This window comes from Antechinus flavipes, chromosome 6 (assembly GCF_016432865.1).
Source record: "Antechinus flavipes isolate AdamAnt ecotype Samford, QLD, Australia chromosome 6, AdamAnt_v2, whole genome shotgun sequence".
Taxonomy (NCBI): Eukaryota; Metazoa; Chordata; class Mammalia; order Dasyuromorphia; family Dasyuridae; genus Antechinus; species Antechinus flavipes.
The window spans coordinates 28332838-28359685 of NC_067403.1; the positions used below are offsets into that span (position 1 = coordinate 28332838).

A 26848-nucleotide genomic window follows, 5' to 3' on the forward strand; every position below is an offset into this window, starting at 1 on the left:
TTATCTATATAATTTTCAAAGATTTTCACTTATTATTAGAAATGTTATATTTATAGGCATAGAATTTGAAAAGGTGAACAGTACTTTTATGGTCATAAAAACTAAAAATGTGTAGCTATTTTGTCCTTGCAAAAGAATTCACCAAGATGAATAGGATAAGTAATGACTGGAAAAGGACAGGAAATAGATAAAAGTATCTCAACATTTTCCTCCATCTCTTTCATGAAATAAATGTCATTTAATGCTCATATAGAAAGCTTCATCATATAATGAAAAGAGTCAGTGTCAGGATAGCAAGGCTCTATTAACTTGGGCGACTTATTCAACTCATCAAAACTCAGTTTCCTCACTTTTCAAATAAAGGGGCTCGACAAAATTATTTTTAAATTGTCTTCTAGATCCAAACTTTTCTTCTATTTCTATATGAAAATTACTATGTGAGGTGTTATCATAAACAGAAAGAAGTCCAAAATGTAATCCCTGGTGTCAGAGAGCTTACAACCTAACAGGGAAGATAAGGCAACCTTTTGTCAGGTTTTGCCAATATCCATACACATAAAGATAATAACATAAGGATATCTTAGTGTCAAACTGAGTTCTTACAGTATTTTCAGTTGTTACTGCTCTGTTTTCACTCTTCATCATTGAAAACTGCATGTCACTAAGCTCTGCTTTCAAAAGAACCTATAGGGGAAAATGCACAATCATTTTTTAAAATGTCTTGAACAATACATTTCAAACCTTAAAGTTTAATTAATTATTTATTGATTTCCTACCATACCGAAAATCCTGTGAAAGAGAACAAGAAGTAATAAGAGACAAAATCTTTGCCTCTTTAGAAGATTAAATCTAGTCGAGAGGTTCTAAATACATTAAAAGTCAAATAACAATAGAATTTAATATTCAAATAATTTATTCTTAATTTATTATTTAGATAATAACTCAATACAAATGAAGAGATTTTATGCGAATGGAAATAAAGGGATTAAATTATCAGGACTAGAGACAATAAGTACAAAAGAACTTGAAAAAGCAATAAAACATTATTTGGAGTGGTCAGGAAAACTGTATGGCATAGACTTGAGATGAATAATCAAGGGTAGGTAGGATTTAGTAGGCAGAAAAGTAGGAAGAATGGAATTCTGAGGAGGGGAAAAAATAGATATCAAAAACATTTAAGTGGAAAACTATTAACTTGTACTTGAAGGAACAGTTTGTAAGCTAATTCAGTTAGCTATGGAAAAGTTATGCAGAAGTTCCAGGGAATGTTCCAATTTTCATCAAAGGCTAGTGTAACCATTCCTTCAGTCACAGAGGTTTATAATCTCTGAAATTATCTGTAGTTCCTCATTCTCCACATATGCCATCAATGGCCAAATCGTGTTTCTACCAGTAGCTTTTCATAGAATTCCTCACCATTTTCAAGATGGAGTTCAAATGCTACCTTTCACATTCTGATCCCTCTAACTGCAAGTGCCTTTTTCTTCCCTAATTATCCTGGATTTAGTTAACCTTCTATTTATTCTATACACATTTACTTACCTACTCTACATGTGGTTTTCCCAGCTAGAAACTCCTTGAAATCAAAATTTATTTCATTTTTTTGTTCTTTTATACCAGGGTCAAGTACAGCATGCCAAATAAAGGCTTATCAAATTGCTGATCGATTGATCATTTAGTGTTCTCTAGTATTTTGCAAATGACAATCAAAATCCTATTGGAATATATGTTTTAGAATGTAAAACTTACATTTATCCCAATTAAATTTCATGTTAGATTCAGCCCAAGAGTATAACTTTTTATTCTTTTTATTTTTATTCGTTTTTTTAAGTTTTATAGATGGCCTTTGTTTTTAATAGCATACTCATTTCCCTTTTTTCTCCTTCCCTTCACTGAATCCTCTTATAACAAAGAAAAACATTTAAGCCAAACAGATAAGTGTATGCCATTGCTTCTCAGTCTTGTTTATCTAACCTGTTCTATGCCATTGATCGATTCTTTTCTATTTTTAACCAATATTGAGCTTTTTACTTTATAGTGTGGGAATTAATATGCCACCTCAATTCCAATTTTTTCCATTATTTTCTTTGAGATTCTAAATCTTTTGCCCCATCAAATGAATTTTGCTATTTTGCCTGGTTTTAGAAAATAACCTCTTTAACAGTCTGATGTATCACTAACTTGATATATTAGTGTAAATAAACTTTACTCACTTTTATTATAATGGCCTAAAGATGGACAAGGAATCACTGCTTCAATCCTTTGTCCTCACTTATTTCTGTGAAAAATATTTTGTAGTAGTATTCAAATAATATCTTGCAGTTTCTTATCTTACAGATAAGATAACTGAGGCACAAGAGAGGCTAGGTAACTTATCCAAAGTCACATACCTAGTAAGTATATGATAGGATATCTAAATTCAGATAGCCTTAAGTTCTATTAATACCATTTTTTCCTTACTATATTGGATATCACAGATAATACTAGTTCTTGGCTTAAGAAATATATATATATATATATATATGCACAGAGAAACAGAGAGAGAAAAGAAAGAGACAGAAAAAGACAGAAACACAAAAACACAGAGAGACAGAAAAGAGTCCTTTAAGTTTTCATATATTGCTGTTAAATAATTATAGACAATAGTTTCAGAAACTTATTTCTTTTCTATTGGCTGTGAATTCATCACAATTTTTTTTATTTTGATAACCTGATTATTCTCACTTTAAAAAAATCAAATTAATTAAAAATGGTTTAGCAATTTTGCTAGTTTTTAATGCTCTTTGAGAAACCTACCCCCAACTCCACTGCAGAAGTAAGAAAACCAAAGTATAGGAACGTTGTATATTTTTCATATTTTTCCAATATATTGATTTTGATTGTTTTTTCCTTCTTTTTCTTTTACAAAAAAATTATTACATGGAATGATTCTTCCAGAGAAGAGAAGGGAAATGAAACAAATGGGAAATTTAGACAATGTAAAAACAAATAAATACAATTTTAAGTATTAGTTTTTTGCAATTTCTAAAATCATTGTTTTCATTTTCCCCTCTGGTTTTTAAAGTTTTTTTTCTTTTATACTTATTTGGGCTTATTGATTTTCAGGATTTTTTTTAAATTGTATGCTTCATTTTTATATTCTCTACTTTTCTATTTTACTGCTATATGTTTCTGAGAACTACGTTAGCTGAACTTCCAAAATTCTGGTATATTGAAACATTCATTTTCCTTTACATTTCTATCCATTGTTTCTAATTGTACTTTGACCTATAAGTGGTGAGGATGTCATCTTGTTGTATATTTTTTGCTTGTATTCCCTAGATTGATTGCTAATAGATTCAGAACCCCACTCAGGCTCAAAGATCAGAGAGTTCAAGTCACACCACTCACAAGTTATGGCTCTCTAACCCTGAATAAATCACAAAAGGTGTCAAAAAAGCCAAGACTGCATTGGGATTAGCAAAACTCCCAAGTAAGGCAAGAAAAGATACAAAAACAGGAAACATTGAACTAAATAAAAATACTACAGATAATGTTAAAGTGTTTTTTTTTTTTTTCAGTATTGGTTATGTGCCCAGCAGGGATCCTCATGTGTCATTCAATGGTTCCCATTTCTTTTTTGAGTTTGACACCTAAGCACTCTCCACCTATCTACTTGCTTCTTACAGTACTAAGAAGTAAATTCTGCATAAGTCAAAGCTACTGATCCTGAGGATAGGCTGTAGGAGGTAATTTGAGAATTACTGGCCTCATAGGACAAAAAAAAATAAAAAACCAAGAGATAAAATGTAAAATCTGAATGCCAAGCAAATAATACAACAAAATCATTAAGGAGAATTAAAAACAAAAAGTTAAATATTTGATTCATAAGATCATTGATAAAAACTTAAATTTAACCACTATATTCCTATGATTTAAGATTTAAGAATTTCATGTCAAACAATAAATATTACTGGCAAATGAGAAGAATTTATGATGAAACAAGGAGAAAGAGATTCACAGGAAATAAAATGGATAATTTTGATTACATGAAAATAAAAGAGTTTTATATAAACAAAACTAATATAGCTAAAACTAAAAGACAAAAAATAGAACTTTATGCAAGTTTCTCTGGTAGTCGATTTTAAAAAAAAAAAGGAACCCAATCAAACTAAAAAAAAAAAAAATAGGAGCTATTTCCCAATTGATAAGTTGTCAAAGAATATAAACAGGCAGTTTTCAGAAGAAGAAATCAAACTTATCTATAATCACACTATGGATTAGAGAAATGCAAATTAGAACAATTCTGAGATACCCTCTCACACTTATCAGATTGGCTAACATGAAATATGAATATGAAAAGAACAAATACTGGAAATGATGTAGAAAAGAATGTGTTCTACTGTTGGTAGAATTATGGAATGATCCAACCATTCTGGAGAATAATTTGGAACTATGCCCAAAGGATATAAAGCTTTGCATATCCTTTGAAACTGAGGGAATATATATCAATTGGAGAAAGGCTGAATGAGTTGGGATATATGATTGTAATGGAAAACTATTGTTATAAGAAATAACAAAATGGTTGGTTTCCCCAAAAAAATATGAGATTTATATGAACTGATGGAATATGAAATAAACAGAATCAATACACTGTACATAGTAACAATAATATTGTAAAGATGATCAACTGCAAAAGACTCAGCTAAGAACTCAGATGACCTTGGAGTGATTTCTTTGTACAACCCTATCTCATTTAAACCCAATTCACTTGCAAGTCGAAACATCACCCTCCTGATGCCCCGTTGGTCCTCTTTAAGAATAAAGGACAAACAAAAATTTGTGAATAATAGTAACTCTACCACTGAGGATCCAACTATAGCACTACAGGAAAGGCATAAAGAGGATCAGGATCAAATCAAGGGCTAGCAATGAGGGGAAGGTGACCTCAGGAATTTTATCACCAAAAAGTCTAGTTATGTTGTGACAGAGAGAGTCATCTGCATTCAGAGAGAGGACTATAGGGACTGAATATGGATCACAATGTACTATATTTCACCTTTTTTGTTATTTGCTTGCTTGTGTTTTTCTTTCTCATTTTTTCCCTTTTGATTTTTCTTGTACAACATGATAAATGTGGAAATATGTTTAGAAGAGTTGCCCATATTTAACCTATATTGGATTACTTGCTATCTAAGAGAGCTATTATATTTTTTAAAAAGTGTTCTTTGAATGGAAAAAAAACTCAGCTATTCTGATCAATACAATGATCCTGTTCCAAAAGATTCATGATGATAAATGTTGCCTACCTCCAGAGAAAGAACTGCTCCCTGAATGCCAATTGAAGCATATTTTTTTCACTTTTTCTTGGATTATAGTTTTAGGGGTGGAGGCTCAAAGGGGCAACTAAGCTAAAAGGAGATGTTTTGCATGACTTCATAAATATATAACTTATCTTATTGATTGCCTTCTTCCTGAATAGAGGAAAGACTGGAAGAAGGGATATAATTTGGAAGGGATACTAATTTAGAAATTTTTTAAGTGAATGTTATAAATAGGATATAAAGGATAGATTAGGAGTGATCTCAGAGAGAAAGGTACCAAAATTAAGAACTACAAAGAGCTTCTTGAAGTGGGACTTTAATTAAAATTTGAAGCAAAGAGGCAAAGATAATGAGGAAAAGCATTCCAGGCAAAGGGTATAGCCAATGAAAATGCCTATATTTGAAAGATGGACTATTGTGTCTGAGGAACAGCAAGGAGGCCAGTATTACTTGACTATACCCTATCTTTAGTTTATTACATATGAAATTAGATTCAGGGAACCAAAATGATGAGATTAGGGTTCCTGGTGATCAGGGAGTTAAATGATGAGGTTAGTGGTAGGTGTTGGGTTCGGGAACCCAATGAAGAGGTTGAGCTCTGCTATGTCCCCTTGGGATTGGCACAAGGTAGGGAGTTGTAAGAATCCCCTTTTGGCAGCACAGAGGTCCTTTGTAAAGAAATTTACAAACCCAAAAAGCTAGACTGATAAAAAGAAGTTTGTTATAGGCATTGGGAAGTCAACCTTTGCTGTGCATGAATAGAAAGGCTGAATTCCTTGCTGGCAAGGTCCCAAAACAGGGGAGTAAAGTAGTGGAGGAGTCCTGGCAGAGAAGTAAAGTTTCTAGTAGAGAGATCCCGACAGAGAGGTATAAAGTCTCATTAGGGAAATAGGTGAGGATAAAGAAAGAGTAATGCTGAAAGAGAATATTTCAGAAGGCAAAGATTTCCTTGGCATAGCATGGCATGGCATGTTAGATCCTCTGACAGGAGTGAGTTTAAAATTGGCTCTTTTTATAATGGAAGCCTTAGCTACAAACTGAGGCCTGTTTCCAATGGGGGCATTAGAATTAGAATTGAATAGAAAATCTTAGAATTGAATGGGTGTTTCTCCAATTTAATGGGGTTAGAATCTCCAACTCCAGATTCAGCTAACCCCACCTAGATAACAGAATGAAGCTGTTTGTCCTGAGGCCAGAAGCCAGAATTCAAGGAGACTTTTAGAGAGTTCCGGGGCTCCCTTGTCACATAATGCTCCCCTTCATATGCTTTCTAGTACACATCCAGAATGACTGTAAGATTTTGCCTCCAAAATTACCTTATATTTAATATGATAATTTTCAGATGACGAAATTAAAACCACCTGTAGTCATATAAAAAAATCCTCTAAATCACTATTGATTAGAAAAATTAAAATTAAAACAACTCTGAGGTACCACTACACACCTCTCATCTCAGCTAAGATAACAGGAAAAGATAATGATAAATGTTGGAGGGGAGATGGAAAAACTGGGACACTAATGTATTGTTGGTAGAGTCTCCATTATGGAGAGCAATCTGGAACTATGCCCAAAAAGCTATAAAACTGTGCATACCCTTTGACCCAACAGTGCCATTACTGGGTTTGTATCTCAAGGAAATCATAAAAGGAGGGAAAACATGTATAAAATGTTTATAGCAGCTCTTTTTGTCTTAGCAAAAATTTGAAAAATGAATAGATGCCCATCAATTGGGGAATGGCTGAACAAGTTGTGGTGCATGAAGGTAATAGAATATTATTGTTCTATAAAAAAAGATGAACAAACTGCTTTTAGAAAGACCTGGAAAGATTTACACAAACAGATGCTGAACGAAACAAGCAGAATTAGGAATATATTGTACACCACAACATCAAGATTGTGATCAATTATCAAAGACTTGGTTCTCCTCAGTGGTTCAGTGATCCAAAGCAATCCCAACAGACTTTGGGCATAAAAATGGCATCTGTATCCAGAAAAGGAACTCCATAGATGGAATGTAAATCAACACATGCTATAATCACTTTTTTTCTGGGGGGGGGGGGTTCCTCTCTCATGGCTTTTCCCTTTTTTTCTGATTTTTCTCTCCCAACATGATTCATAAAATAATGTGTATTAAAATAAATTTTTAACAAATGTTTACTTTGCATTATAGTTTAACTGTATATCTACAATGTTGTGCCACTATATACAATATAAACCCCTTGAGATATCTGGCAATAGTGGGAGTTTAATAGATACTTGCTGATTAATCAGTGGTTAGAAACAGAGAATAAATGTATAAATTGTCTCCCTTTATATAAGCTCTTTAACTGGCACGTGATTGGAGCCTAATAAATGTGGTTGATTAATTACTTGGCCAAGGAGGAAATGTAGCAAACAAAAGAGTAGCAACAAAAAATTGATATGTAAGATTGCTGGCAAATATAATTTGCATGCTAAGTATGATGAAGAGAAGAGGTTTTAAACTGAAAATGGTGAAGCAGAAAATTGTCTAAGTCAGTCCACCAAGTTAGATAAGAGAAAACTACAATTTAAGTATCATAGTAGAAATATCCAAAAATTCACGAGACAACAGAAATGAGCTAGCCATAGAAATTCATGTTCTCTAGTGTGTTTCCATAAATAAGTAAAACAAGAGCAACTAGAACGTCTAATGTAAAGGAGACATACGTGACCTCATAGATACATGAACAGAACAAACACAGTAAACAAGATTGCTAAAAGATAAGGTAGGGGTGTATGGTAACAATATATATAGTTTTAAATTTTAATTTTTTAAACTTCAAAAATCAAGCTTTTTTCTCCAATTCATTACCACCCCTTCCCTAGTAAAAAAGAAAGTAAAACAAAATCCCTGCTATGAAAACATATAAAATCAAGCAAAGTAGATTTCTCCACACTGGTCATATGAATTTTAAAAAGTCTCATTCTACATTTAGTCCTTAACCTTTCAATCAGAAAGTATGCAGTTTCATCATTACTCCTCTGGAATCACAGTTGGTAATTATGCTGATGAGAGTCTCTAAATCTTTCAGATGTCTGAATTTATCTTATTGTCATTATATACATTGTTGCCTTGGTTCTGTTCACTTTATTTTGTATCAGTTCATTTAAGCCTTCTTAAGGCTTAAGTTTTCTTAAGTTTCTCTGAAACCACTGCCTTCATCACTTATGGCACAATAGTATCACAACACATCTCCATTCCTCAATTTATAAGCACTTCCTCAGTTTCCAATTCTTTGGCACCTCAGATTTCTGTACATTATTAGATTTTGTTTTGCTTAAAACTAATCCATCCCACAAACTACTTATCATCTCTTATCATTCCCTCCTTTCCCACTGTTACCCTGTTGAGTAAAAATAAGATTTCCGTGTAAAAATATACAACTGCATTTGTGTATGCTTTACTCTTTTGGCCAGTTCGGATGAATGAGGTTTCATGTCAGCTACTTCCCCCACTCCTTCCTTTGTTCAAGTATGAACTTGTATTTGCACACTTCATTTATGGAAAATAATCTTCTCTAACCTTTTCTTTTCTTATCCTCCCCTATAGGTATTCCTATTCCCCTAATTTTCTATTCAAATCACCGAGACATAACAAAACTGCTCTCAGGTCTTCAGTCTAAATCTTTCTCTATGGCCTCTGATGATTCCTGGGTTCACACAGTACACATATATCATCTCATATTTGAATGTAAGCAGTTTTTTCTTGTTTAGATCTTAGTCCTCAATCATGTTTACCTTTTTGTATTTTCCTGACTTCTGTTTATATATCAAAGTTACTATGCAACTCCAGTATTTTCATCAGGAATTCTTGGAAGTCCTCTATTTTAACTAAAGATTCATTAACCTACACACGTGTTCCTCTCCCTAGATAACTATTTTCAGTTTTGCTGTGAAAGTTACTCTTAGTTATAAGCCTTTATTCTTTGCCTTTTGAAATACTATATGTCATGATCTCTACTCCTTTAAAGTGGCAGCTGCTAATTTATGTATAATTCTGATTGTGGCTCCTCATTATATGAATTCTTTTTTTTTTTTTTTTTTTTTTTTTTTTTTTTTTTTTTTTTGCTGGCTGCAATATTTTCCCTTTGATCTGGAAAACAGATTTTTGGCTTTAATGTTTCTGGCGTTTTCCTTGTTTGCAGGTGACCAAGTTTCTTTCTATTTTCCCTTTGTCTTATGGTCCTAAGGATCTTGGTAGTTTTATGTGTAGAAAGGACCACATATTGTAAAGGATGGGAGTATCACATGCAAAGGTAAGAAAGAAATATCTCTAGCTTCTTCTCTCACTCTTTCACCAAGGGAGATTTCAATTCTTGCCAAGAGAGGAAGCACTAAATTGGAACCAGAAGCTGTTACTCTGTTCTCAGAGAGAATAAGTATCAGTCTGCTACTGATCTTCTCCCCCCTAATACCTCTAGAGAATACATCCCTACTGCATCTAGAGGATTCATTCAGATTCATTGAAATGAAACAGGACACCATTTTATATACAAGACTTGACTTGACACTTTTCTACCAAATACCAGTTCCACAATGAAGACATATCAAATAACAAAGAAATCAATCTATCTAAATAGGAAAAAAAAAACAGAAATCAGAAAAGGTATCCATAGGAAAATATACACTAAACAATAGAGTAAGCCTTGGGAATTTGAAGAAAACTAAAGTTAGCGAGTCTTTAGATACCCACTCTACCATACTCATCACGCAAAGCCCGGCCATCATCTTCACCAATGAAGAGAGAGTCCCATACAAAGGGCTCTGGGACTGGGACTACAATAATGATCTCTTGAAATACAGTTTCTTAGCTTTTTTATCATGTTTTTCAAGTAGTTTGATGATTCTTAAATTGTATCACCTTAATAAATGTTTTCCAGGTCACTTATTTCTGCTATGAAATAATTTATATTTTCTTTTTTTGGTATCTCTAGTTATCTCATGAAGACGTCAATTTCATGATTACCTGGTCCACTCTAATTTTCAAAGAGTTTGCTGCTTAATCAAAGTTTTACATCTCTTGTACAAACTACTCTCTTTCCAAAATTTCTTTCACAGTTCTCATTTCTTTTCCAACTTTTTCCTCTAGTCCACTTATTTTGAGTAAAAAAAAAAAAAAAACATCATTTAATGCTTTAAAAAAAAATAAAACCTTATTTCATCTCTTCTAGAAATTCTGGTTGCATTGTTCTCAAACTGTATCTTTTGAGACTTTCCTGGTAGAAGTTCTGGCATCGTTCTCTTGAGTTTGTGTCTTAAAGCATCTGTCATTATAATCATTTTTATGGTATAAATTTTTTTTGGCTACTCACTCTTTCAGTGTACTTTCTGACTTCAGACTTGATGTTAGGGCTGGCTTCTGTACACTTCTGAAATAAATGCTCCCATTGGAAGTATTGGCCTTACTGTCACTTTCTTAGGAAATTGAAAGTTACATTATTTTAGGATCTCAGGAGGAACTCACAGTGGAGACTTGTAAGTTTTTAGTGCTGCCCAAGTGGTCTGATCCGGAGCAATACCCAATCAACTGACTCCACAGTCAGACCTTAACAAGTTTCTCACCTGCATTTGAGTCTGAGCAATAGATCTATAGGACTGCCCCATATGGAGTGTCAGTAGACTCTTGCTAGACTCAACCAACAGGCTCCCTTTGGTCTGGGATTTCTGCCCTGATTATTCTCCTTATAATCTTTAGAGTAGGGGCAGCTAGGTGGTATAGTGGTTAGAGCACCAGTCCTGAAGTCAAGAGGACCCGAGTTCAAATGTGGTCTCAGACACTTAAGACGTCCTGGCTGTGTGACCCTGGGCAAGTCACTTAACCCAAACTGCCTCAGCAAATAATAATAATAATAATAATAATAATAATCTTTAGAATGGGCTGGAAATTCAAACAAAGACTTGTTCTGTGCCTGAGGTCAGAGTCACACAAAGTTACTATTTGTGTCTGAACTTTTGATAATCTTCAAGAGTCACTTAGTATGTTGCCCAGGGCCCTGGACTGCTTGTAACCCTGAACTCCAGCCTGAGATTCAAGTGCCCTCCTCAGTCAGCTCCTGGATCTGTGACCTGGAAGTAGGAAGCAAGCATTAAACATGACTGTTCCTGCATTTCACAAATTTAAACCTCTCTGTGCTTCATCTGAGATCTCTTCTTGCCTTCACTGTCCTGATATTCTTTTTTACTTGGGTCTAAATTCATCAGATTGATCAAGGAAATAATTGACAAATAATAAAAGTCCTTGGGATTTGGTAATTAGGTGACTTTAAACAATGTGCTTTGAGTAGAAGTAAAGGAAAGAAGAGAGGTTAGAGTAGAAGCCTGATTACTTTAAATTAATGGGAGAGAGGATGGTAAAGAAAAGAAAAAAAACAAATATAGAGTGTTCTAAAAGTCTAGCAGTGAAAGATGAAAAAGAAATAAAAGTATATCCACTGTATTTAATATCAAGTACAGAGCAGAATGGTGCTTTATAAAAATAATAGAGTAACCACCATGAGCTTATTAATGACTTTAAAGATTATTAATACAGAAACTAAAAACTTGATATAGGTGCTACTTTTTACCTGTTTTATTGTATCACCTTCCTGATTGCTAACTGTTATAACTTTATCTTCACTACCTAGGGCCAGTAAGTTTTCAGAACTCCAACATCCACATGTTATTCGTTTAGTGTGTTTACCTGAAAAATAAATTAATATTATACACTACAACTAGGCTACAACATTTTCCCCAGGATCTAAGACCTTATAGATGAAGTCTTTCTATATTCTAGGATTAAAACAGGATTCAGAATTCCTTTCTAATGGAGAGTATTATAGTGATGTCCAAATGTTTATTAAGTTGAACGATTAAGTTATTAAAGTATGTATCTATTGTATTATTAATAAATTGGTGATTTATCTATTAAAATATCAAAGACTAGATATAAAAAACTTCATAATACTACATACAGAAAACATAGAATATATATATAAAATGATGGGTTTTTTGGTTGACTTTTAAATCATTATTAAATTTACATTTAAGAAAATCAATAGTCTGACACTACATACCCAGTACAGGAATTTTGCGAGAAGTCTGATGGTTATATATAAATAAGTTTCCTTTAACTGTTCCAATAGCAAGTAAGGATCCAACTTTTGACCAGAGAAGGAAGGACATCTGATCCCTGGAATTTAAAAAAAAAATTATAAAAGCTTTCTGCTTGAAGAATTACAGATTTTAAATGGATGTTTTGTAGCATAATTAAGAATGCTCCTTTATTTCATATTTTATCAACATTTTTATACATAACAATTGATAGATCTGTTTATTAGCCAAAAGTGGGTAGAGCTAGAACAGACCTTCAGTATGACTCTTCAGTGTGTAACAGCCTCTTACATCTTACATCTGAAGAAATGGAAACCCAGAATCAACGAAAGGACTAAGACTACATGAGCAATGAGTGAGTGAAGTAATGGCCAAGTTACTGGTGATTTATTCATTACCAGATCTAAAGGCCTTTTCTCTTTCTTCATCCTTCCTGACCTCTCTGCAGCATTTGATGCTACTGATCACTTTCTAGTGCATACTGCTCTCATGTCCCTGCTCGATCTCTTGGCTATCCGACCTTTCAGTCTGCTCCTTGCCAGTCTCCTTTGCTGAATTCCTCCATCCTCATCATCTTTCCTCAGCACAAAGCTTTTGGGATTTTCCATGCTAATTCCTCCTTCTCTTTGCTTCCATATTACTCATTGGGTTCAATTATTTCTGTGCAGATGATAATTTCAATACTTCATCTTTAAATGCCTACTGGACATTTCAAATTGGGTGCCTGTTGTATCTCAAACTCACTCTCTCTCCCCCAAAACTCTTTTTCCTGAACTTCTTTATTACATTCAGGAACACTACCACCTTCCCAGTTACCCAACCCAGAATACCTCAGTGGTGTCCTCAACTCCTCACTCTGACACCCCCAACATCAGTAGCCATCTCTTTTCTTTTATACCTTCACGATGTTTCTATGTCCCACTCTTTCCAGTAACAAAGCTACCACACTAGTTCAAGTCCTTATCACCTCCCACTTCTACTCGGTCTTGCTACTTCAAGTCTCTCTCCACTCCATTCCATTCTCCACAGTTGCCAAAGTGAATGTCCCACACATAGGTCTTAACATATCATCCCACTATTTAATAAACTCTAGGGGTTCTATTACTTCTAGGATTAAATACAAAATGCTCTGGTTAGTATTTAAGGTTTTTCACCATTTCACTTTCCTGTCTTTCAGCTTCTCATATTATTCTTCTACAAACTTTATAAACAAATTATAATGATCTATTTACTACTCCTCACATATGACACTTCATAACTTTGTACTGGTTATCCCCAGTACCTCTTCCTTGTCACTTCTACCTCTTGACATCACTGGTTTCCCTCACAATTCAACTCAAAGACTACTTTTTTGCAGTAGGCCTTGCTCATCCTTTACCAATCCCATTTATTTAGGCTTTCCCAATTAAGGCTACCTTCTTTTTACTCTGTGTCTTCTTAAATGTACTTTTTTTTTTTAACATGCTGTCTCACCCATTCATATGTAAGCTCCTTGAGGACAGGAGCTATTTTTGTGATTTTAAATTTTTTTATATTGCAACTACCAGGCACAGAGCAAGGATTAAACAAATGTCTCCTGGATGTGACATGACAAATATCTATAAACATGAATCTAGGATCTTTCAAAACCAATAAGGCACCTGGAGGCTGAAACACTGGTAGTCTGAGATGATTGCTGGCACAGAAATGCACTTTTTCTTAAATTAAAGAAATGCACTCTTTCTTAAAGAAATGCACTCTTGAATGAACTCTCTTCTGTTCTATTCCTTTGTCTTCCCTTTTGCCATCTTTTCATTCTTAAATTTAATCTTATACTTAAATCTTCTTTAATCCATTTTTACTGTATTCTTTAAAACATCTTCTTAGCAAATAGGCAGACCAAGTGGCTTATGATCTGTATTAATGGAGGAAGAACCCACATTGAGATCATAGGTCTGTCAAAATATCCAAGTATAAACAATAGGTAAGTAAATGCAAATTTCATTGTTCAAGGTTTTTATTCCAAAAAACCACAATTCTAAACACTGAAAAATATTTGACTCTGGAAAGTCACAGGGATAATGAGTAAAATAAAGTTGTTGATTGACATGTTTCTACCAGAATAAATGATAGTATTTGACTACATATTAGTCCTCAAAATAAGGCGAGGAAAGAGAGGAGGAAAATCCATTTAGCCTTCCTGTGGGATTGAAGTGAGGGGCAAAGTCTAAAAGACAAGTGGTTGATTCTTCTTCAGCATACTATTTAGAAATTCCAGTTTGGAATTCAGATTAGAAGCTTCAGGGTAGAAGTTCACTAGGGTGAAAAAATGGTCTCAGAATAGGAAGTAAGCCAAGTAACTTATTTAGTTCTTCACTCTAAAAAGCATCATTTCCCCAATAAGGCATTTTCTCATATTATTAAACTAAATATACAACTCAAACTATTAATTTCTTAAAGGCAAAATTCAATTCAATTCAACAAAAATTCAGTAACTTTCATGAAATAGTAAATATTATGGCTACAAGAAAAAAAATGAAAGTCTTTCAAAAGGTTCACATATTTGCCTTTTCCCCCCAGAATAATATTTTCTAATCCCCGAAATACTGTCTAATTTTAGAATATATGTACCAAACTACTATCTACATAAATTTATTATTCTCAGAATCTTACAATTAGAAAGATTTTAGAAACCATCTAAAAATCCCCAGTTGAGCTTGTCAAATATAAATTTATGCCAAACATAAATTCTGTCTCAAATCTGATTCCATAAGATTGAATTTACTTCATTGCATTAAGCATTTACCATGATTATGCCTATACTTTGTACATCTAGTTATAGCCATCTGAAGCTTTTGGCTTTTAATTTTTTTAATCTTTTTAATAGAATCTTCCTTTTCATTTATTTTACCACTTTTAATTTATAAACTTAACTATTATTAATAGTCACAAATGTTTCATATATAAATAGGAACAAAAACAAGCATTATACACTAAATAGTAAATTTTCTTTCAACAGTTAATTTCAAGTGTATGGTAAACATGTGAGTAACAATTTTCTATCTGTGGGCCTTCTAGACACATTCTTTTAGTTTTATTTTGTATATCTTTTAATTTTTGATGTGACCTAATTTATTGAGGCCAATTCATCAAATTATGCAAGTTATAAACAACATATATATGCTTTATATCTCTGTGAAACTCATCCATATCCTCCAATAAATCACCAAGATGATCCACCTCAACATTTGTGGAGCATTCCTTGAATTCTCTTGATATTGCATTATTAGCAAAAGAGAAGGTGGGCTACATATCAGTTATCTACGGCTACAAAATGTAACCAAGTCACCTTTGTTGCAGTCAGATTTATCTTCGATGATATCTATCTTTTATATGATTTCTCTTGCCGGTAGCCATAGTAAATATTTAATTTTCTAGTTTTATAAATATCCTTATATAACCTATAGAACAACTGTGTTTGACTGATCTTACATTTCTATAGTTCCCACTTCTTGAATACTGCTGTCTCTTATAATCTCAGAGTTGAAAGTAACTTGAGAGTTTATCCAACTTATTCCTAGACAAGAAATCTTTCTATAAGAAGCTCAACAATAACTATACAGGGGCAACTAAATAGTGCAATGGATAGAATACCAGCCCTGAAGTCAGGAGGACTAGGGTTTAAAGCTGGCCTCAGACACTTAAAGCTTACTAACTATGTGACCCTGGATAAATCACTTAACCCCAATTACCTAGCCAAAAAGAAAAAAAAGAAAAAAAAAAAAGAAAACAATGCAAGTAATTATATGATCTTTTATTTTGAAGATCTCTACTAAGGAGAGAACCCCTACTTCTCAAAGCACTTAAAATATTCTCATTGTTCTAAAGAGTTGCTTCTTAATAAGCCAAAATATTTCTCTATTATTTCCATTCGTTCCTCCTACGCATTCATTCAACCTAGCTGGATAATAAATGAAATTCTTCTTCCACATAACCCTTTGAATATTTGAAGACTGCGTTCATGATCCCAAAATCTTCTCTCCTGTCTAGTCTAAACTTCTCTAGTCCCTCATCTGGCATGATCTCAATGTCCCTCACCAATCTAATAATGCTCCTCTACATGGTCATCATTTATCAAAAATGTGACATACCAAAATCTACATGTGTGTGTCTTTACACACACATACATGATTAAAAAGCTTACAGTAGCTATGCAATCAAAATATAAATGGCAAGAACATTAGAAAAAAGAAGAATGAAAATAGGTACTTTTCACAACTCTAAAATGAGAAAGCTTATCCAAAAAAGGAAAAGAAAAAAATTACAGATTACTTGTTAATTGAGTGATCTGTTTTGCAAAGATTTTTGCTTACAAAATATCACAAGAAAAGGGAAAAAATCTTTGAATCAAATAGAAGTCCACTATCTAAGATAAAAACAAAACTAACACAAATATAGGTCTGACAGCCATTATCCAAAAAATAAGTGGTCAGAAAATATCTACACATGAATAGTATTAAACATATTGTTATAAGCCCTGGAAATACAAAAATGAAATGGTCTTTACATTTTCAAATAGCTGAGTATACTGTGAGAAACATATACATACAAATGAAATGTAACTTTTAATTTTTAAAAATTTTGTTATGAACTTAACCAACAAATATGAGCATTTCTACATGCAAAGAACAGAAAAAGATTACACATAAAATCATCATGGGCAGAATTTTACAAATTCACAAATTCACAGTTCGTTCCAAAGCTATTCCACTTGTCTACATTTTTCTATACTTTCTTTGGCTATATATTTTTAAAATGCTTTCTTGATGTACTTAAGATTTTCTTTTTGTTTTTTTTTTTTGTTTTTTTTTTTTTTGCATCACTGATGCTGGAACCCTTTCACTTCTCCATTTTCCCTCCTTATTAAAAAAATGTTTAGCCCTCCCTTATAACAAATAAGCATACTAATTTTTTTTAAAAAGCAAATTCACACATTGGCCATGTATGAAAGTATAAATATTCTCTATGTCTAGTCCAACATGTGTCCAGAAATTGTAAGCTACTTGAAGGATTGATCGTCTTTGGTTTCTTTTTGTATCACCAGTGCTTGGCACATAGGCATTTAAATACTGATTGATTGATAGGTAAGTATATCATATCTGGTATTCTGGAGTTGTGGTTGATCAGATATTTTAATTCCTTCAAAATTCTTGTTCTTTAAAATGTTGTAGTCATTGTATAAATTGTTTTCTTGATTTTGTTCACTCTGCAAATTGGGAAAGCAATTTGCAATTACACTTAAAAAGTAATTAAAATGTTTATAACTTTTGAATCAGATATCCCGCTATGTAAATAAGAAACAAAAGAGGTACTCACTGATTGGGAGAGGGTTAAAATAGAATTAGAAAAAAAATAAGTCAAGCATTGATTGGAAAAGGGCTAAAAACTGCGGGAAATAGATGTAATGGACTATTACTGTACGAAAGAAATGACAAATATGAAGAACTCAGAGACACAGGGGAAGACATGAAGTAATGCAGAGTAAAGTAAGCAAAGCCAAGAAAATAACATAATGACTACAAAAACGTAAACAGAACAAAAATGACTAGTGACCAATAATAGCTCTGGAAAAGAGTTGAGAAAATGTACCACCCTCCCTTTATGGTAGATATGGGGAACCAGGAACAGCTAGATTTGCTTCAATTTCCTCATTTACAAAATTATGATTATAATACTATCTATCTCCAGTGTTGTTTTAAGAACCAAATGAAGCAATACTTGTAAAGCATTTAGCACAAAGTATGGCACATAGTGCTATGCAAATGTTAATTATTATCATTTTTTATATTATTGCTACTACCATTACTACTATAAAGGATTTAGAATGCTTTATTTCTTATTAGACAAGGTCAACATATTGGTTAATTTTACTGAACTGCTTTTTTTCTATTTAAAAAAATATTTTAAAACTGGGTAAGGGAGAAGGGAGGAATACACTATATCAGAAAAATGTCATTCTCTATATAAATTCTATATAAAAATTCATAATCCAGATAACTTAGGTTTGCCATTCAAAAAGTAAAAGTGGCTGAAACTCAATAAAGATTAAAGTACCTTTTAAACATTTTTTTATTGATATCTTTTGATATAACAGTCTCCAGCTATCTTATTTTATCTCAGAAGCAAACCTGAACTAACACCGAGAAGGCATCAGGCCTGCCCCTGCTATCTCTATTCTCTCAGGTCTGCTCCTTCAATTTGTTTTGCTCAACTCTTTTCCAGAGCTATTATTGGTCACTAGTCATTTTTGTTCTGTTTACGTTTTTGTAGTCATCACTCATATCATGCCAGGTTATAAATAATATAAGGCAGCTAGGTGGCCCAGTGCATAAAGTGCTAAACCTCGAGTCAGAAGTCCCGCATCCATTTAAAAAAAAAAAAAACCTTTGACTCTGGGAAGTCACTTTACCTATTTGCCTCAGTTTCCTCATCCATAAAATGAGAAATGATAATAGCGCCTACTTATCAGGGTTGTTGTGAGGACCAAGTAAGATAATAATTGTGAATAACAGCATAGGATCTGGTACATAGTAAACCGCTAATCTCTTTGGTCAGGAAAAAGGTTAAACAGATTTAGGAGGTATGGAGGAGTTGAAAGTCACATTTCTGGAAGGTGAACCAACCCTGATGAGATCACAAATCCACTGGAATCACAGAATAATTTTCATCTTATTAGATGTAGTCAAATGTTCTAGTCCATCAAGATGTTCTAAAACCCTGTCATTCAACATGTGAGCTACCTTTCCTAATCTTGTGACAACTGCAGATTTGACCTAGGACTTATTTCAAATCATCAATAAAATGTTAAACAGCTCAGATCCCTAGGATGCTCAATTAAAAATCCCTTTATAAGGCAACATCAAGACAATAATAATGATGCTTTTTGATTTGCCCATTTGCATGGTTTTACCTTCCATAAACTGAATTAGTATCATTTAATGAACTAGTTCATTAAAAAAATTAATATGAAAGACTTCCAAAGGCTTTAATTTCTACATTGAACTATATCCACAGCATTCTCCAGGTCTCGATAGAAGATTTTGGGTTCTCCTTTGCTCTTCACTTAAGCCTTAGACTTGCCTACATCCTTCACCTCAGCGAAAAACCAATTCTTCTCGTCTGCCTCTCATTAAATTTGCAACCAGACAGTTGCTTGGCATCATCAGCTGTGTTAGCAGAATTTTGTTTTGCCACTTCACCAATTAAGTGTTCTATGTTAATTATGGCAACCCAGCCTGGGGTGGCCTATTCCCTTGGTGATTAGCAGTGATCTCCATTTCCTCATGTTAAAGACTCCCACACAGAAGTAAATGAGGCAAGATCACTGCCAGTGGCGAATACCTCCTACATGACTGCTGGGGCATCAGAACTGTTGCAATCAATGAGAAATAACAGAGGCTGGGGCTCTGCTAAGGCTAGGTTTTTTTTTTTTATAATAATTGACAAGTGTCTCAGCAATCATATACACTAGTTATTTCAGTTCCTTATAGTTCATCTGGTTCTAATGAATGGAACCCACAAATTAGAAGTCAGATTCTGTTTCTTAGTTTTATATCCCAGTACTATGTTGGTATTAGTAAATACAACTAATTCCAAATTAACAAGTGTGAAGTCCTTGTTCTTTATTTCTTTCTGCAAATATCATTTGTCCCCACATGAATCATCCAGACCTGATGGTGGTCGTTAGGTTTTATAAGTCTCAAAAATCTCTCCACCATATGCCACATATACTTGCCTCAGTGTACTCTTGATATGAGAATGATTTTGGCACCCTTGGGCAGGGAATTGGGCAGGGAAAAATCATTAAGTTTTTAATATCTTTTTTATTTGGCTCAACAATTTATTTTATTTATTTTAAAGCTGAGACTTTTCTTATAGGATGGAATTTAGCTGAGATTTTCCAATAATTTCCTCTAGATGGTTAAGTTTTTAAGGATAAAAGAACTTCTAGGCTATTTTTATTAAACCATTAATTTCCAAAATAACTCACCTCAAGATTTGTTAATCATTTCACAACGTGGCCTGAAGCAGTTTTTGTCTTTTTGCTATCTTTGACATGTAAACCTCCTTATTCTCCATTAGTCTACTATAAATATTGTAAGTTGATTTTTGAAATGTAAATCTTTACTCTTCCCTGTTGGAAGCTATAAAATCTAATTATATCTTTTTTTAAAAAAACTAGAAACTACATAGTCTTAGAAAAACTTTATCTGATGTTCAGAGGCCATTTTAGATAGTTTAAAAATAGGTTTTATTCTATAAGGGTATTTCTTGCACATTGATAAGTACAACTTTAAGTAGTACTTCCCAACAAATCCTTGAATATTTCCATATTATCAATGATCACTACCTATTTCTTCTTTTTCTGATCAGTATTGAATGACCACTTTCCTAACAACACTTGTAGATTCCCAATATCATTCCTTGAAGCCACAAAGAGCTTCTTTCCAGTTAGATGTTCCATCTTTACAGGAAATTCCTATTACATAGGGATCCCAATTATATGAAAATATATAGGAAACAGAATTCCTATTATAAAGCTGCAAAAGGTTGGTATTCCTTCTTCCTTTCCTTTTTTTGAGACACTCTTCCAAACCTCAAACTTTCAAATATATGGCAGAATTCTCACATGCCTCTTCATAATTTGTTTTCCCTTTGAGACTCTTATATACATTCAACATACATCAGTCTCTAAGAACCAAGGGAGAAATAAGCCATTTTTCCAATACTCTCACTTGTTCTTCTAATAAAAGACCAATTTGCCTCTTCCCCCTTCCTCCACCAAAAAATGTTGATGTCTCTCGACACTGGTAGAAATACATCACCCCCCCCCCAAAAAAAAAAAAAGAATTCTCTTCAATCATTTTGCAATCCCCCATTATACATACTTTCTGGACTTGTCTGTTCTGTCATTCTTTTGACTGCTCTGGGAAACTGCCCATTGCCCTCAGTTATTCACCAAAGGCTCAATCACCATTCTGGCCAAGGATTTATATTTAGTAGCTTTTGCTCAGCTGTCTTTAATGTACAATTGGTAGATTCTTAGCAAAGCCCTCAAGCAAGAAATTACCCAAAGCTGCCAACCAAAAGGTCTTATATCAGCTAATATTTATAATTAGGTTTCATGGTTTCCAAAGCATTTTACCCCATTTTATCCTCACATTGCTGAGGATATGCACTTATCCTATTAATAGGTGTTATTATGATCCTCATTTTACTGATGAGGAAACTGAAACCGAAGGCTGCTTAGGGTCACACAGCTAATTTCTGAAGCTGGGCTTAAATTCAAGCCTTCTGATTCCAGGTCCAACATTTTATCCATTGGACCACTAACTTCAAACCATTTCTTATTTCTTCCTTTCTCTTCTTTTTCCCTCAGTGGCAATCTCCCTCTACTTTGGTGGCTTCTCCTGCCACTGGACATGGATTTGGCTTTATTTATACCAGGCTTAGCAGACAATAGAACGCTAGTTTTTTCAGCAGCCTTTGAGCCACAATTAGCAAGTATCATCTACCTAAACCCTATACCAAAGGGCACCATTGGTCTGAGTTAGAAACAAGCATGTTTTCTCTAGTGATGTCATATATTAGATCATATCACTACACGCTATCTCTAGGAACAAATATAAAATGCCCTATTTGGCATCCACAGCCCTTTTTAATCTAGCCCTTCCTACCTTCCCAAGCTTCTTACACTTTACAGAGGCCTCCAGAGGCTCTCGACCAGGCTTGGAATACTTTCTTTGCCTCCTGGCTTCCCTGGAATTCTTCATATCCCATTTAAACTTCCATTTTTCCATAAAGTTTCCCCAATCCCTTTTTATTTTAGTACTTGCATTCTGTTAATTATTTCCTATGTATCCTGTGTGTAGCTTGTTTTGTATATATTTGTTTGCTTGTGATCTACCTTTAGATTGTAAACTTAGGAAGGACAGAACTTTTGCCTTTTTGTGTGTGCCCAGTGCTTAGCACAGTGCCTGACACACAATAGGTGTTTAATATTGATTTATCAATTGCAGTAACACAACTGAATCATTTGCTAGTTAGAAGTGGACAGATGGATTTGCCCACTTGGAACTTGAGTTAACACCTATACCCACACTCACCTCCATCCACACTGGCACTCATCTTCACTCAAACTGCCTACTAGAGCTATAGTGAACCCAAATAACACACCTGAAGCAGTTTGATTTAATTTGGCTCCCAGATAGAATGATATGCGCTCCAGCTGTGCATCTTCTGGCTTCCAAAAAGACAGCTCTAGGTTGCTCACAGCTCCTAAGACCCCAGGAGATTTCCTTAGGGCTTTATCTTTTGTGAACGGTTTTCTAGTATTTTAGGATTCTTTAACTAGGGATTATTAAGTTTGGTTTTTTTTTTTTAATGGCATATCTTAATCCTAAAATGGCCCATTTGAATTGTCCATTTCACTGGATTACTGCACTAGATATGCATTCATTACCAGGAAGAGATCAGATCCCATCAGAGAGGAAGAATTCCAACCAGAATTGTAAAGTAAGCTATAAAGACATCTAAGGGACTAAGTATTTTTTAACACAAGTAAACTTGGTTACTTTAACTGTATATATACATAAGGAAATAAATACTTCTCTTAGCAAAACTAAACTCCATTATCCTAACTGTACACTGAATATGACCTGGCTAATAAAGGAGGAGGGAGAAATTAGCTGTAGGAAGCTCATAATCTGAGGACATTGCATTCAGGTATTAGTGCCAGTTTTCTTTGTGTTTCTTTTCTTTTTGCAAGTGAATAAAAAGTTTGAATAAAACTTAGAAAGATTGCTCAGAAAAATTCAGTCAGATGATTTCTCCCTACATATACAATAAAAGACTTATTCCTAGCAAATCTCTCCATGCATCTGAATATTCTTAGGTAATAGTTAAGTTCTGAAATTTTTTTCTGACAGTTTCATAAGGAAAGGAAAAAAACTGGAATATATCAAAAGGCAAAGGAAAATAACCTGTACTCAAAACTAATAGCCTATTAGCTAAGCGGGGAGAAAATACTTTTAACAGAATTGATGATTTCTAATCACTAGGGAAAAGGGAACTGAGCAGAATCTTTGAAAGGCAAACAAGCTAACTATATTATGTTTAAAAGTATCAAGAGATAATGAAACAATAATAGCGTTAACTATGTGTGCACCAAATGGCAGAACTCAAGTACTTAAATGAAAAAGCTAACTCAAGTACATTAAAACAGTAACTGAAAGACTTAATACTTATTATCAATGCTCATTAATCATTTGTTTTTTTTCATTTTCCTTGTTAAATTTGATGATTTCTAATCACTGGGGAAAAGGGAACTGAGCAGAATCTTTGAAAGGCAAACAAGCTAACTATATTATGTTTAAAAGTATCAAGAGTCTGATATTTCTTCAAAAGGAAAATTGTAAATTAACTAAACTATAAGAACCCAATCCTGTTTTCCCCTTCCTTTCCTCCCTGGCAAACAATGCCCAGAATATGGGTGAATAGAACAACTCTGGGAACATATAGAACAAACTGATCTGTCTATCTATCCAGTCCACATGTTGAGAACACGTCTTGGGTCTGGAAAAAACATCTTTGTCCAAATCTTAAACTTATGTTTTGTTTCCTCTTTTCCACTGATCAAACACCTGTTTTCTCAGCCAGCACTGATTGTTTTACTGATTGATGTTTTCTAATATAATTTAGAATATAAGGTCATATTCTCAGCTAACAAGGATGAGCCAGCAAGAAGGGAAAGTTAATGTTCTATCAAGGAACATATATGTTGCCCTTGCTGCCTATGCTCAGTGCCTCACTTCCACCTCTTGTATGGTGGGGATAACGCCCACTTCTCATAAGAAACGAATAAAACTTTTTCTTTTTACCTTGAGAGATGGCTGAAATTTATTGGGTGGGTTACATAACACACATTAACAATATGGGGCTATTGGAAGAGGAAGGATCTTAGGATATAATAGTGTCAAGAATCAATAAAATAGAGGCAAAGCAAAGGAGGCTCGATTTGGTGTCAGACAACCTAGATTCACATGCCAGTTCTATTACTACATGTGTGTGATCTTAAGCAAGTCACAGCTTCTCTGAAGTTCAGTTACCTCACCTGTAAAATGAGAAGCTTATACTAGAAGTGGGTTTTAAGGTACCCTCTACTTCTAGATCTATGATGTGATGAAAAGAATGTTAATGAAAAATAGCAAGAACTATGACTGAAGGAATTGAGTCTGTCTGATAATGAAATCAAATGGACTTACCTACATGCTACATTAGTACTATTTAAATTAAAATATCTAGAGTAAAATTCTCAGCAGATTTGGCATCTCCCTACTGAGGATTTAAAGGAATTTAGAAAAAGACAGATCTGAATCCTACAAAATGTGAAGACATGGCAGGACTGAGATTTGCACTGCTGGAGAGAGGGCACATATCAACAAGATCACAGGTCAACTGAATTATTGAAATGATTAACTATGTAATATATTTTATCAAATGCCTTCTTAAGTCCAAATGCAATGCATCCATGTATAGGGCAGCTAGGTAGTACAATAGACAAAGTGGCAGGTTTAGAGTGAGGAAAACATTAATTCAAATCCAGCACAGACATTTATTAAATGTGTGACCCTGGGTAAGTCACTTCACCATCTGTGTCTTAATTTCCTCATCTGTAAAACAAGTTGGAGAAGGTAATAGGAAACCATTCTAGTATCTTTGCCAAGAAAACCCCACATGGGATCATGAAGAGAAAGGTACAACTGAAACAACTAAAAAAAAACTGTCTAAAAAAATAGTAAATGTAGTTCAATTGGCAAGTTATTTTCTTAATGAAGCTATGCTGGCTTCTAATAATTAACTTTTTTTTTTTTTTGATGAGCAGGATGCTCTCAGAAAAACCTGGAAAGTCCAAAGTGAAATGTACTGTATTCAAAGGGAAAGCAGCAATGTTGTGGGATGATCAGTTCTGAATGCCTTTGCTATTCTCAGCAGCACAATGATACACAACTCCTCTGAAGGACTCATAATGAAAAATGCCATCTATATCCAAAGAAGGAACTGATTGTGTCTGAATACAGACTGAAGCATACTTTTTTTAACTTTATTTTTCTTGAAGGTTTTTCCCCCAAGGGGAGAGTGGAAATCTGTTTTCTTTTACAACATGACTTTTACAGAAATGTTTTGCCCAATTTCTCTTGTGTCTTCTCAATGGGAAGCTGAGGAGTGGAGAGAGAGAATCTGGAACTCAAAGCTTACTCATGTTTTACTATTGCTTACTCCCATAGTCACCCCCCATCTCCCTCCTTAATCATTCAGTGCATTTTAATGGCTTCAGATATTTAATTTTTTAAATAGGCAAACTGGATCAAAAAGTTTTCAAAAGTTCTTAGTCTACTTTTTACTATCTAAAGCTCAAAACTTTGATGTGCCCCACTTCCCAAGTACACTTAGGTACAAGGACTTTTGGGCTTTTCAACTAAATAAATTCAAAAGTCACAAGCCAGTACCAATGCTTCCTTTACCAAATCAAAGTAGATGAATACAAATTTAAAGCAAATCCATTTATCCATTTGCAAATGACTACTATGACCTCATGTGTTTAAATGATTGTTCAATCATTTAAACTGCCAATTAAACACTGCCTCCATAATAGAATATAAAAGGTATCTATTATTGATGGATAATAATAGCTAGGGAAATTTGCTACAACTATAGGGAATTCTGCGTTATCTCTTCGTGGTATGACAAAAATGTCCTAACTAGTCTGCAAAATAGAGTTTGAGGTATTAGTTCTGGAGTTTACTGGCTAGTTTCTTGTTTTACCTGATAAAGATCTCTGTATTCCATATTTTTCTCCCTCCCTTCCCACTTCCCCTCTCCTCTAGACAGCAAATAATTCAACACAGGTTAAACATATCATTATCTTCTTTGATTTGTTCACTGAAATTTCACTGAATCCACCATGTTTATATAATGGAAACCTATATAATATACCTTAAAACCAAGGCAAAGAATTCAAATTTTTTGTTCAGTGATGCCCACACTGAACATAATGAGGCTTTCTTCTATTTCTATGTTGTTAATTGAATGACTGCCTGCAATACACAATCAATGGATTCTCAGATAATTTCTGTCTAAATAGTAACTGGAAATAGCCAGAAACCCAGGCAGGTCTTGAAGTGGCATTCCTACACAGAATATAATGAGAACACAGATACTACTTATTTTTCATCTCTCATATGGGCTTCTCCAACCCATGTCACAGCATCTAAAAGACCTCTTGCCTGGTTCATCATGTCAATCTATGTGTACTTATATACTTAATGACTTTAATAGGTAGCTTCTGGGCACATCTAATCACACATGGGTGCCTTCAAGCAAGCAATGTCAAGTAT

General features: G+C 33.8%; 1 protein-coding gene across 1 annotated transcript in view; it reads right to left on the reverse strand.

Annotated features, from left to right (window-relative positions):
- Positions 1 to 26848, reverse strand: part of LOC127540302 (WD repeat-containing protein 19-like) — a 120861-nt gene that overhangs the window by 93129 nt on the left and 884 nt on the right. The window contains 3 exon segments of the mRNA XM_051964937.1: positions 604 to 684; positions 11888 to 12003; positions 12377 to 12492. Of these exon segments, the coding sequence (XP_051820897.1) occupies positions 604 to 684; positions 11888 to 12003; positions 12377 to 12492 (313 nt within the window).